This window comes from Amblyomma maculatum, chromosome 9 (assembly GCF_055883805.1).
Source record: "Amblyomma maculatum isolate TAMU_Amacu chromosome 9, ASM5588380v1, whole genome shotgun sequence".
In the NCBI taxonomy this organism is placed as follows: domain Eukaryota; kingdom Metazoa; phylum Arthropoda; class Arachnida; order Ixodida; family Ixodidae; genus Amblyomma; species Amblyomma maculatum.
In genome coordinates this window covers 14,272,183-14,284,488 of record NC_139352.1, presented here as the reverse complement: position 1 = coordinate 14,284,488, position 12,306 = coordinate 14,272,183, and the positions used below count along the sequence as shown (strand labels likewise).

General features: G+C 47.0%; 1 protein-coding gene across 1 annotated transcript; it reads left to right on the top strand.

The window, feature by feature from the left end:
- The first annotated feature begins 1,264 nt into the window (after nt 1-1,264).
- LOC146178387 (regucalcin-like) lies at nt 1,265-8,714 on the top strand. Its single transcript, XM_084579746.1, has 5 exons — nt 1,265-1,475; nt 3,031-3,225; nt 3,886-4,098; nt 6,504-6,650; nt 7,412-8,714. The coding sequence occupies exons 1-5, from the start codon at nt 1,319-1,321 to the stop codon at nt 7,603-7,605; spliced, it is 906 nt and encodes a 301-aa protein (XP_084435872.1). The 5' UTR covers nt 1,265-1,318; the 3' UTR covers nt 7,606-8,714.
- Nucleotides 8,715-12,306: the final 3,592 nt, after the last annotated feature.

The window sequence follows — 12,306 nt, the reverse complement described above, 5'->3', positions numbered from 1 at the left end:
TAGAGCGCGCAAATGCGGATGCTTGGTCGTAACAGCACTTCCGCTGACCGGGATGGGCGGTCCACCCTCGATTTGGCCCGAGAACGTCACGGCGGTCCGAAAATTAGGTTGGAAAGTCCTTAAGTAGGTGTGGACAGTCAATGTGTGGACGCTTTCACTGGATACTATAGCTTGTTTGATGGGGAGAAGCCATCTCTTTTTCACTCACTCACACCCTTCAGACTCTCACTACCTTGAAACGCCTTGTCCAACCAGAAAACGTAGCAACAAAACAAATTATTTCTAAAGTGGTTGTCGAGAAAAACCGCTCCTTGTATACTGCTTGTACACTGCAGTACTCATTAGTAGCCATTTCGATTTCACCACACTAAGGTACACTGCAGGAGAGAAATTGTGAAATCCTTAACAGCAAACGCTCGAGGGAGCACCTTTTTTAAACTGAATGACTCACCGCAAATAAGAATATGCTTCACCGCTTTTAAAATAGTTGATTTTATTTATTTACAGTATAGGAAGTGCTTGCTTTTGAGATGAAAATATTGGACGTACAGCTGCACGTTAAGAATTTACTATATCCTGCTTTTCCTTGACTAACATACTACGCGCACAAAATTATTTTGTAACATGTGTGCCTTTTAATCATTTGTTTACTCAATAGCTCGAAATAGCAGCTGTCTGTGAGCTCTCTATTTGACTTCTGGAGGGTATAAAGAGCAGTTTGTGGCATCGGGTTTATTCCTCCTGTCCTTTGTTTTAAATACATCCACGCAATAAGCTATGCTATAAACCTAGTTCATGCACCATGAAAAGAAATTGGAGCTGAGAAAGCCACAAAATAGAAGCAGTATTCTCATTTCAGCTTGCTTAGTTGGTGGTAAGTTTAATGCATCAATTCGACAGAGCTGGACACGAACGTTAGGCCATATGCTAACTATAACTTTCTGCCATATGGTAATGAATTTGCGCACATTGATACAAATTTTTCAGACGCAGTCAAGGACGCTTCAAGACGTGCAAAATTGAATAGACGCACATCTGAGGCAGCATTCAAGTGCGTAAGTCTCCATAAGAGCCACTGCGCCTATCATCGGCCCCTTTACCCATACCGCTGGAGAAATCCCAAAGGACTGATATGGGGCCCCTTGCATAATTTTAACCGGGAGTTTTATCACAAGACACGCCGCTTTGTCACCCAGAGCCCCCTGTCTCTCCCCTTTTTCTTTTTTTCAACAAGCACTGCACCGCCTGTCGCCACTCCACAGAGTGCCGCTGTACTCTTCTTGGCGTTGATAGCTCGTCTCGTCCCGTCGTATTAACGATGAAGGTAGAAGTGGCCAGCAAACGGAGGAGCATCTTGGGCGAGGGACCCCACTGGGATGAGCGGAGCGGAACGCTGCTCTTCGACGATGCCCACGGCCACGAAGTGGTACGCTACGACCCCAAAACCAGGACCGAGACGGAGGTCATCCGGCTGGGTAAGACCAATTATTGCTTTTTTCATCCATGCCAACTGGAAGCCGTAAAAGAATACAAGGTGATCCTGATAGTCCTTTTTCTTAGGCAAATTGGAACGCGTATATGAAAGGTCTAGCGTCCCCCGAAAACATGCGCTGGGGCCAGATAGAGTGAATTCTCATACTTCCTTTGCGTTATGTAACTTATTGTTTGGGGCATCCGGCATCAGTGCGCACGTGTGCGCACATAAGGCTCAATACTCTTTAACGCTTCGAACGATCGCGAGATTGCATTCCCCTCTCACAGAGAGTGAGCTTCAAGCGCCATCTATTACAAAACAGAGTAGGGTAGACAATTAAAATCTCGTCTAACCACTGCTTCTGTGGAGCAATGCAATAGTGCTATTTTTGTGCACATAATACAGCACTTGGAATCCCTTTATTTGAAGTAAAGAATTTGTCTCGCATTTTTCTTTGCTTTCAAATACCAAATTAACAGCGAACAAGTCCTTTTATATTTGCAATGTTGTTCTGATAACTGTTAGGTTGCACTGTGAGTTGTGTTAGATGTCACGAACTAATCCTGTAAAGCCTGTCCTGAAATTCAAATACATCTCTTTTTCTTTTAACCAAAAAGCACCGCCACCCAAGTCTGCAGTTTGTTTCTGAATGCGTACCATTCTGGTGGCATTATTTAGTTTTATCAAACATGTTCTGAAATGATACCCTCTTAAGGCGTCGTCTACCAGTCTGCACGGGGGATAGTTTAAAAGCATGCCAGCTATGGGAGCATTCTACCGTGTCAGGCCCAGAGCGATGTAGAAAGTTGTCAGAGAGTCAGCCAACCATGAACTTTTCCCTTTCCGTACGAACTCAAGCTCAGGTAACAACGATGTGTAAGGTGTAATCCATAGAAATTGCGCATTTTGACCAAAAGTTTTTTGCCATAGCGAAATACATCAGGCAGAAATTGTTTTCCTATGCAAGCGATCGTTCAATGTCTTTAAAACATGGCAGATTGAAGCCACCCCTAAAAAAGGAATAATACGTTTAATTTCCTGACTGTTCCAGCGTGTACGCTTTTCGCACAAACACCGATGCACTTTGACGCCTTCTTTTACTCCGTCAAACTGTCCTCATGCCTAAATTGTTACTCATTCAATCTTTGCCTCGACAGAAAAATGTCTAGCATTTCCCCACTTTTCCTTTTACGCCAGTCTATTGGCCTCCATCGAGTGCACTTATCAAGCTCTTCATTCTCCCCCAATCATGCTTATAATGCAGCTTATGCAATCATGCTTATAATGCAGCGCATTTTGATGTGAATACGTCTGTAGCAGCGCGGCATCCTACCTACATACCAGAAGCTAAGCAATCTTTATAATGATTCTTCTTCATTCTTTATCTATCGACTCTGTGCACAGTACAATGTAAGCTCACTTCATAACACCTGAAGCAACTACCGCGGCCTCTTCAATCACGCGTACATCACTCTTTCAAACCTCGCTGTAGCCTCTGCTGAGAAAGTACGCGTTATCTTTGTACATTTGAGACTTTTAATACTGTGCATGAGCAGAGGACGAGATCGGCAACCTGATCCCGTACGCCGAAGACAATCGTAAGCTGATGGTGTGCATGGGCAACGGCGTCTACCGGCTGGACATGGACACCAAACAGAAGACTCTGCTCACCGAGATGCTGGACAAGGACTCGCCGGTGCCCACGCGCATCAACGACGGCAAGTGCGACGCCGTCGGACGCCTATGGGCCGGTGAGGGAGTTGGAGCATTTAGTTGTCAGAACTGCAAAGATTGCTGCTCCAAGTGCGAAGAATGATCGGCGTCTTGGAATTGACCTAGTTTGAATGAAGTATGGCTAACTAATGTGGCAAATAATGATATGAGCGAATAGTCACCTGGTGGGTACGCCAGTGCCCCGCTATCAGAATAGCTAGATTTAGTCCTGTACACACAAGCATAGGCCCCCAATAATTCTAGGCCAGTTCGCATTAAGGCTATAGTTACGTGGTCGACGAAGGAGGAAAAGAGTATGGAAGTACAAAAACATTTGGATTTTCACTCCTTCTGAGGTTAATTAAGTTGTATGGTATAGCCTGGCGTGACAACAAAAAAAAATGCGCTAATTAATTTTGTAGTTCGGAAGAGAACCAGTCGATGAAATCTATGCAATGTATACCAACATAAGTAAATTAAAAAAAAAAAAAACAATACAATGGGACACAGCAAAAACGAAAATAGCAATTGGTGCAACACGACCATACGTTGGCAAAGTAGATGTCTAATCAGGGGCGGTGCCAAATGGAACAGGAAAGAATTCTTAGTTGCACTACGCTGCCGCCGTCACATCTTGTAATAATGCACGCGCAACATAAAATTCCTGCTTATGATACTCGCATGACTTTCCTTTCCAGGCACAATGGGAGTTAAGGTTGACCTTGAAGGCATGGGGCAGGGAAAAAACAACTTTTGGTCCTATTCCAAGGGGCAGCTGAAGCACAAGCTCGACAACATCTCCCTGTCCAACGGCATCACTTGGACGGCCGACAACAAGACCATGTTCTACAACGACTCCGTGCCCGGAAAGACGTACGCCTTCGACTTCGACCTGGCCTCCGGTGAAATTAGTAGGTTTATTCTCACGAACGAATTTTCGATCTTCACTTGTGCCGAATAACGGCGTGCGTGGTGCTGATCGAGAAAGCTTATTAAGAAAAATGAAATACAGGCAATAATTCTTGCTAAGGGGCCGCTGAGGTGAGCCGCACTTAAGCTCGGTGCTGCTATGTGTTCATGTTACTGTAAAATAAAGGCAGGCTGCTTGGCTCATAGCCGTACTTTCCCTCATGTGCTATTTCTGTAGGTGTCGCTCGCAACGGAGGCTATATTGTCATTTGTGCTCCAACGTCGAGCGCAAGGCCGCACTTCCTGCTGCGGCCGCGGTGGCATTTTTCCTAAAGGGGTAAAATGCAAAAAATGCAGGGCTTGAAGGGAAGTTTCAATGGGCTTAAAAAAAGGGTATTACGATGACAATGATTTGGCAGCCACCATTACGGCGCCAAGTGGGCAGCCTCCTCAGTCCAGGAAGACGTGAACCCATGACCCTACTAGACTACGCTGCTCATTCAGACTGGACCCTTACAACTGGGTCGCCCACTGCTCTTTCGTTAGGTCCTTGGTGGTCATCGTACCTTGTGTCCACTTGCATCTCTACGCCATATGTTAAAAATGCATGAATAATGCCGTGAGGCCACCTTTGAGTCAGATTTGTAGTGTCCCAGCCTGCAAGGTACATACATGCTTCTTTGCGGCGCCTGGAGCAAGGAATAAATGAAAAACAGAAAATTAAAAGCAAACCCTTCGCCGACAGAAACAGCAGTGTGAGCGGGAGTTTTGTTGGTTCCGGTCCATGTGGATCCGTATCATTGGTGGAGAGGAACACCACCTCCTACTCTTTCCCATCCGCGGGTCGCTCGTATAAGGCTGGTTGGACTCACAAGAGAACAAAGCGCGGTGACCTATGCCCCTTCTCCCGAACCCGCAGCAAAGCGTATGAGAGGGAGAGACTGTTTAAAGCAGCCACACAAACGCACTTCTTCGTCACGAATACGTTTGCTGCTAAAATATGCCGTCGTTCTTAGGTTTGCCGTGTGGTGAGAGAAGAACAACCGAATCGCAGTTGCAACTCTGCCGCGACGGCAAAAAAATTAAGAGGACGCCTTAAGAGTAAACGCGTGCACATTCATTGGACCATTTCTAATGATTGTACCTCGGCATTCACTCTTCATTTTAACCGTCTAGATGCCTCACACCGAGCATTCTTCTCCGCCAGAATTCTCGGCATCCGTGTTACGAAGTCTCGCTGGTAGTCGAGCAACACCGCTACATGAACACACGTACACCATAAAACGAATCACCTACACTATCGCCAGCAACTGGCACGATGTCAGACGAAGATGCCGCAGTAGTACCAGCCACGGCTTCCATCACACGTATTTAAATTCATCGACACACATAAGAGACTATTCGTCTACACGACGCCGCTTCGTTCACTAATCACAAGTAAATACTCAGTAATTTAATGAGTCAACCAATCACACTATCAAAGAGCGCGGCAGCACCCAATCAATGAATTAACACTACACATATAATATGCCAGTTTGTAACCCTCAGTGACCATCGGTTATCCTCTCTTCGCCAAGGAAGGAAAGCGTAGCAGGGGGCGGCAGAAAGTTAGGTGGACGGATGAGATTAAGAAGTTCGCAGGGGTCAAGTCGATGCAGCTAGCACAGAACCGGGTTAAGTGGAGAAATATGGGAGAGGCCTTCGCCCTGCAGTGGGTATAATCAGGCTGATGATGATGATGATGATGATGATGATGATGATGATGATGATGATGATGATGATGATGATGATGATGATGATATAATATGTCACCCCCCCCCCCCACACACACACACACACATCCAGTGGCGTGCTTTTCCACTCTTGATGCACAGTTTGAACTCGCGCTATCTATATAAAGAAATGCGCATCAGGTCAGTTCTGGTTGCAGCTGCCATGGAGGAGCCGCCCAAATGTTTCTTCCGCCAGGGTTCGGACTCGTCCTTGTAAGCCCCTTTTCAATCTTAGCTTTTCGGTACAACGAGAGCAGTACGTTTCGCGTATAAAAGTATCATATCCCGCCCATTGGAAGGACGGTATTTCGCAGTGTTGCCAAAAGCCCGCTACTAGAGCGCGCCAGCACTCAGTGTGTACACTCAGCGAGTGTCGACATCGAGGCATTGCTTTTCCGTCGTTATTGCAGCAGAGCAGCATGCGGCGCTCTCAACATCTCACGCTGATTGACAAGCTATAAGGTACTAAGCTAAGCTCTGTAACTTTTCTTTATCTGCCTTGCAACCAAACTGGTCTTTGTCGAAATGCTCACGTATATCAAGCCTTCTTATTACAATGTCCTTTCATGGCATATTTTCAAAGCAGGTGCATACTTCATCGATACCCCGTAATCTGAACGCAAACTCACCTGCAGGCAACAGACGCGTTTTGGCGGACTTCAGGGTGACTCCTGGCTACCCAGAGCTAGGATATCCCGATGGTATGACCATCGATGTCAACGACAAGATCTGGCTGACTTGCTTCTCAACCGGCTTGGTGGTGCAGATTGATCCAGAGACGGGTGAGTGAAAGGCACGGTTTCGGTGTTATACTCATGGCGCATTTATTGCACGCAAAGGGATGGGGGAAAGGAAATCCCCCCCCCCCTTTTTTTTTTTTTTGCCAACATCGAATGCACAGCTAGCCAGGTTATTAGAAAGACTATGCCCGAAGTTTGAAGATGACCCACAGAATATTCTCTAGAGGCATGTAATACAATATAAGAGAAATGCGCAATAACTTAGACAGGACACAGGAAGAAACACATACAACAGTTCACGAGCGCATGTAATCCTAGCTTACAAGTGTGTGTATATATATATATATATATATATATATATATATATATATATATATATATATATATATATATATATATAATTACAGGCGCCAGCCGTCTACATGTCCAAGGTAAACGCATAGGGATATTATTATTAATATTATATTTTTACTGTTTTGTAGTGGTTCTTGACCAGAATTAGTCCTGTGATGATTTTTAGGGAGAAAGAATATAAATGCAAAGCGGAAGAAAAAAACAAAGCGCCGATGGTGGGAGTCGGACTCACGACCTCCGAATATCTGTACATTCGATATATATAGGTGGAGAAACCAAAAGAAGGATGGGATGGGTGACCAAAAAAGCAAGACTACGAAGAAATTCCGAATGAGAAAATTATCTACTCCTTAACAACTCCAAGTTGTATATTACGACGTTGACAAACGTGCTGCACAGTTACCCTGTCAAAGGGATTTTTTTTTTTTCTGTTGTCGTCTCCATTGCAGCTAAAATCCTGACCAAGATCAGCTTTCCGGCCAAGTATACCACGTCGTGCTGCTTCGGTGGCAAGAACTACGAAACGCTGTACGTCACGTCTTCCAGATACTTCCCCGACGCCACGCGACCCGAGGACGGCCTCCTCTTCCAAGTCACCGAATTAGGCATCAAAGGAAGGGCTCCTTTCGAATTTGCCGGATAGCACGAAAGGCACATGGTTGACAACATCCGTCTTCTTACGCACTATGGCACGACACTGATGTGATTGGTATGGCCCTCCATTGCCTTTGTCAAAATCAATAGAAAGTGCGCTTCTAAAATAGAGATGCAAGGCATGCCGTTTGTCTTACTTCATTCCAGTAGTCGCCATCAATCCTTACAACGCAAAGATCCTTGCAATTCTTGGATATCTGTATTGTTGTTAGCGAAACCCTAGCGTGTTGGAGGTATCAGCCCCGCTCAAAAAAAGCTATTTTAAGCCATCAGTCAGCTTATTCTAAGCTAGTAAAAAGGGGTATTGCAAAAAACTGCCAGCGTGCTGCTCTGAACAAGTACTGCAACCACGAAATGCCTCAAAGTGTGGGTTTCCAGCTACCAAGGCTGTCCAGTGCCGGTTTTCCCTCAGAGGTAATTACCGCTGTGCTAGAGGTCCTTGCCAGCGAAGTTAGGGGTGTATCTGAGCACCGCCACAGGGAAGAAACGCCCCATATTTCCACCAGATATCGCGTTGACTGAAAAAAGTGGCTCTGAAAGGCAATATGCCGGTGGTCTTCACCGCACCCCAAAAACTGGCTGGCCTATGCAATAAGGTACAGGGAGGGCACAAAGAGGAATGCAGCATTAAGCATGCAAACAGATTTGTCCCGTGCAAAACTGGAGTAGTTTATAAAATACCTATGTCATGTGGCAAAAGATACATCGCATAAACTGGACGTTGTATAAACGTCAGACTTCAGGAGCACCACGCAGGAGTTAGCGCATTGGTGGGAGGAAGACATGTGGTTGACCATTGTCGCCACTGTTGTGGCTGCACGCTTCGGTTTCGTGAGACAATTATCCTGAAGAAGCTCGCGTCAAAACTTAGTAGAGAAGTGTACGAGGCCTACTGTATTAAGAAAGAATCCGGCTCGTGTGTCAGCAAAACCTCGGTTAACTTATCAGTAAAAGAGTTTGCGTATCTAGATAATATGATGTCTCGTACACGCCTGCGCACCAGTGCGACGTGATGATCGTTTGTTAGGTTACGTTGTGATTTTGATGATTGTATAAAATGTGACGCACTGTGGCAATAAACTAGTTGAAGTTCCGCGCTTTGTCTCGTCGCTTTCTTCTCTGTCCTTCGTCTTTTTGCGCGGTTTCATGATGCATTCTAATACTAGCCACCAACAAGTCCGACTCTTACTATTATACATGTACAACAACGCAGAGAGAAGTGTTCTCTTCGTGACTTATCTTCCAGTCTGGTGAATTACTATTTCATTCATTTATTTGGAACATTCTTTCAGACAAAATTGGTCTTGGATAACAAGGCAAAATGCAGGTGCCCTCTGCCTGACGAGGACCCTGTCATGAATACAGTGGGAGGTGAGTGCAAGTGATGAATTAAATTGTCATACAAATGCTCATGAAAATAAACAGTGTTTAAAACATGAACAACACCATCACGCAAGCTTTCTAAGATGCATACATTTTTGACATGAAAGAAGACCCAACATACTCATGAATGTGAGCACAGCATGTATGATTTGAAGTATTTTTTAACGTTCCCAGGAGGTCTAAATTGTTTCATGGAAGTTAGAGATTAAGTACATCACTGTTTAGGTGGCATACCTAGTTCCTACAGAGGGTAGATTGAATAAGCTGCCTCATGTTGTACAGTGCATTACGTCGAAAGCGCAAGGCGGATAATATGGATGGATCTCGCATAATTTGATTTCTGATGGAAGCAAGGAGGGAAGGTGGGAGTGAAAGTGGAAAGAGAGGAAGAGGAGCCGTAGTGAATGGCTGCGGAGTAATGACCACACAGCACACGGACGCCTCTTCGTTTCGCCTCCATCGAAACGCCGCCGCCGGCGGTCGAAATCGAATCCAGCAGTCGGCCGTCCTACCACTTAGCAGCGGGGCGGGTACTCCGGTAATATAATAGTAATTGGTTCACAGGAAGGGAAAGGCGCAGTATCTGCCCCACTTGTTTCAGCGGACACCTGAACCGCGTCGTAAGGGAAGGGAGGAGGTGGGAGTGAAATTGTAAAGAGAAAGAGGAGCCGTAGTGGAGGGCTGCAGAGTAATTTCGACCACCTGGGGATCTTTAACGTGCGCTGACATCGCACAGCACACGGACGCCTCTTCGCAGCCGCCGGGGGTCGGGATCGAGCCCGGGTACTTGCGGTATAGTGCCTAGTATATTCTAGGCACTATACTTGCGGCATAGTAGTCGGGCATCTTACCATTGCACCACCGCGGCGGGGCGCAGGTATTCTGGTTTTGTTAGGTTTTGGGGAGAGGAATGAGCAGTATAGAACAGGACGAAATCATGGACACCCACACTTAATTAGGTCAAGGTTATTTAAAGGGCCAATTTATGGCGAATTCGAGTGGGAGAGCAGGCGCACTCGAGAGCACTTCGAAAGTGCTCTTAGACAAGCGGGCGCATGAAGCGTCATATCCGGGCTATCTTTTCTTTTTCTCCTGAGTCGGCGACGCTCAAAATGGCGGCTGCAAAGCGTCGGCGTCGGCGAGCGGAAAGCAATGCTCAGGTGCTGTATGCATGTTTGAGAGTAATTGCTGGCGTCGAAAGGGCCAAAGGAGTCAGATCGCCGCACTTTGAGAACAAAACCATACAAAACAAGCGGTTCTACACGGGCCGTTGGCCTCTCCTCGGGTTGCAACTGCCGCCACTGCGGGCAGGTGGAAAATGCTGGGGAGAGAAATGAGGCCACATGGTCGTGGCGCGCTGCTCTCGACACGCAGAGAGCATTCCCGTTGGAGGACAGTTACACCCTCGCTCCGCGTGCTCCTGTACTGCTCTGTACTGCTCGGCGCCTCTGCTCTCGTCCCCCCAACCGAATGCACCATTAGTGTCACACGAAGATAGCGTATGTTTCGCTTCCATTGTAAATTGGTTTATAATAAATGCAAGGCGCAGTGTCTGTCAAGGTAACTTGAAGGTGAACTGTGCATACCTGACAGTTCGAACTACCTGACGTAGTGAAGCTTTCGCTTCAGAACTGTAGTGGTTGCACACGAGGGGATTGATTGAAGGTGGCTGCTACTGGCCCTACGGGGCTGGGACTGGTAGGTCACTGCCGCTTGCGGCGGAGGCTAGCCTGCCACCGCATTTTTATCTGTTGTAGGCCGTCATTGCACCCACTACCGTTTCGGTGGTGGATGACAGCTGTTGCGAAGCACGTCTTTCTCTCCCTCTTCTCTTTCTTTCTTCTCTATTTTTTATTCTGTCCGCGCGAGGCAGCGGGGGTGGCTCAGCTACAGAGCCAGTAGCAGGCCTGTGCATTTTCTTTTCCTTCTTCCTTCAGTCGCAACAACACCACCAAACTGTCAAGCACGTTTGTCTCCCCTGTTACTGTCCTTGGTGCGGTGCAAGCCCCACACTCTATCACATCTCTTGAGAATGCCAGGACAAACCTGACCCAACGTTACTAGTGCCATGCCCGACACACGAGCAGTGGGAGGCGGCCCTGACCAGCGACAACCTGGACCAGCAAGCCTGGATTATCCAGCTAGTCCGCAGGTCAGCTGCTGCCAGCGGAGCCATGGACTAGGGGCACCGACCACCCAGCTCCTGCGAATTCTTACTGATTATTATGCTCATTAAAAGTTTTCTCTCTCTCTCTCTCGGCAGTGATGTTGAGCAGCCATCGAGAAAAACCATGACAGAAGTTGGGCACTCCTGCCGGGCAGTGACTTCGAGCAATGAAGCTACTGAATAGCCTAGCCATCAATAGCCATCAAGCAAATTGGACACCCCTGTCGGGCAGCGATGTAAAGAGAAGATATCAGATAGGTTGAAACGACACCGTCCAGACTATGTGGAACGGTGTTTCACTTACATGTATGTTTCACATAAAACTTTTTTTAACGGGAACGTCGTTGCACATATACACCCTACTTTTATCTGGAACGCTACCCCACATATATAAGTGGAGCTTTTCTTCAAAAGTTACACTTACTAATTGGAACTTTATGTGGAACCAGATTAAGAGTGTAGGCATGGAGACCCGACTCGAGACAACTAGGCAGGAGGGAAGAAGACACCATCGTTTGGTGAAAGAACAAGCAGTTAGGCGAGCTGCCTATAGCCTTCCTTATCGTCTACTAAACAAGACGGAGTTTAAAGCAGTGCGCGCCGTTCTTAGTGTGGCCTTGAAGACAGCCCTAGGCTTCCAAATCCACAGCTACAGAGAAGGTGCAGGCGACTTCTTGTTGATGAATGGAAAGAAACAGCACTACTAAGACGGGACAGGAGAGCAGACAAACACAGGAGAGCAGACAAACACATGCGCTTGTGTTTGTCTGCTCTCCTGTCCCGTCTTAGTAGCGGTTTCTTTCCATTCATCACGTGCCGATTCCCGTATTCGCCCTCTTCTAGACTTGTTGTTGTCGTTGCGACTCTAGGAAGAAGGAAACGAAAATGCACGGGCCTGATATGGCTCTGTAGCTGAGCCACCTCTGCTGCCTCGTGCAGACAGAAAGAAAAATAGAGAAGAAGAAGAGAAAGACGCGCGTCGCAAAAGCCGTCGTCCACCACCGAAGCGGTGGCGGGTGCATTGTGGGCCTACAACAGATACAAATCTGATGGCAGGCTAGCCCTCGCCGCAATTAAGCGACGGTGGCCTACCAGTCCCGGCCCCGCAGGGCCAGGAGCTGCCTCCCCTCGCGAAGGATG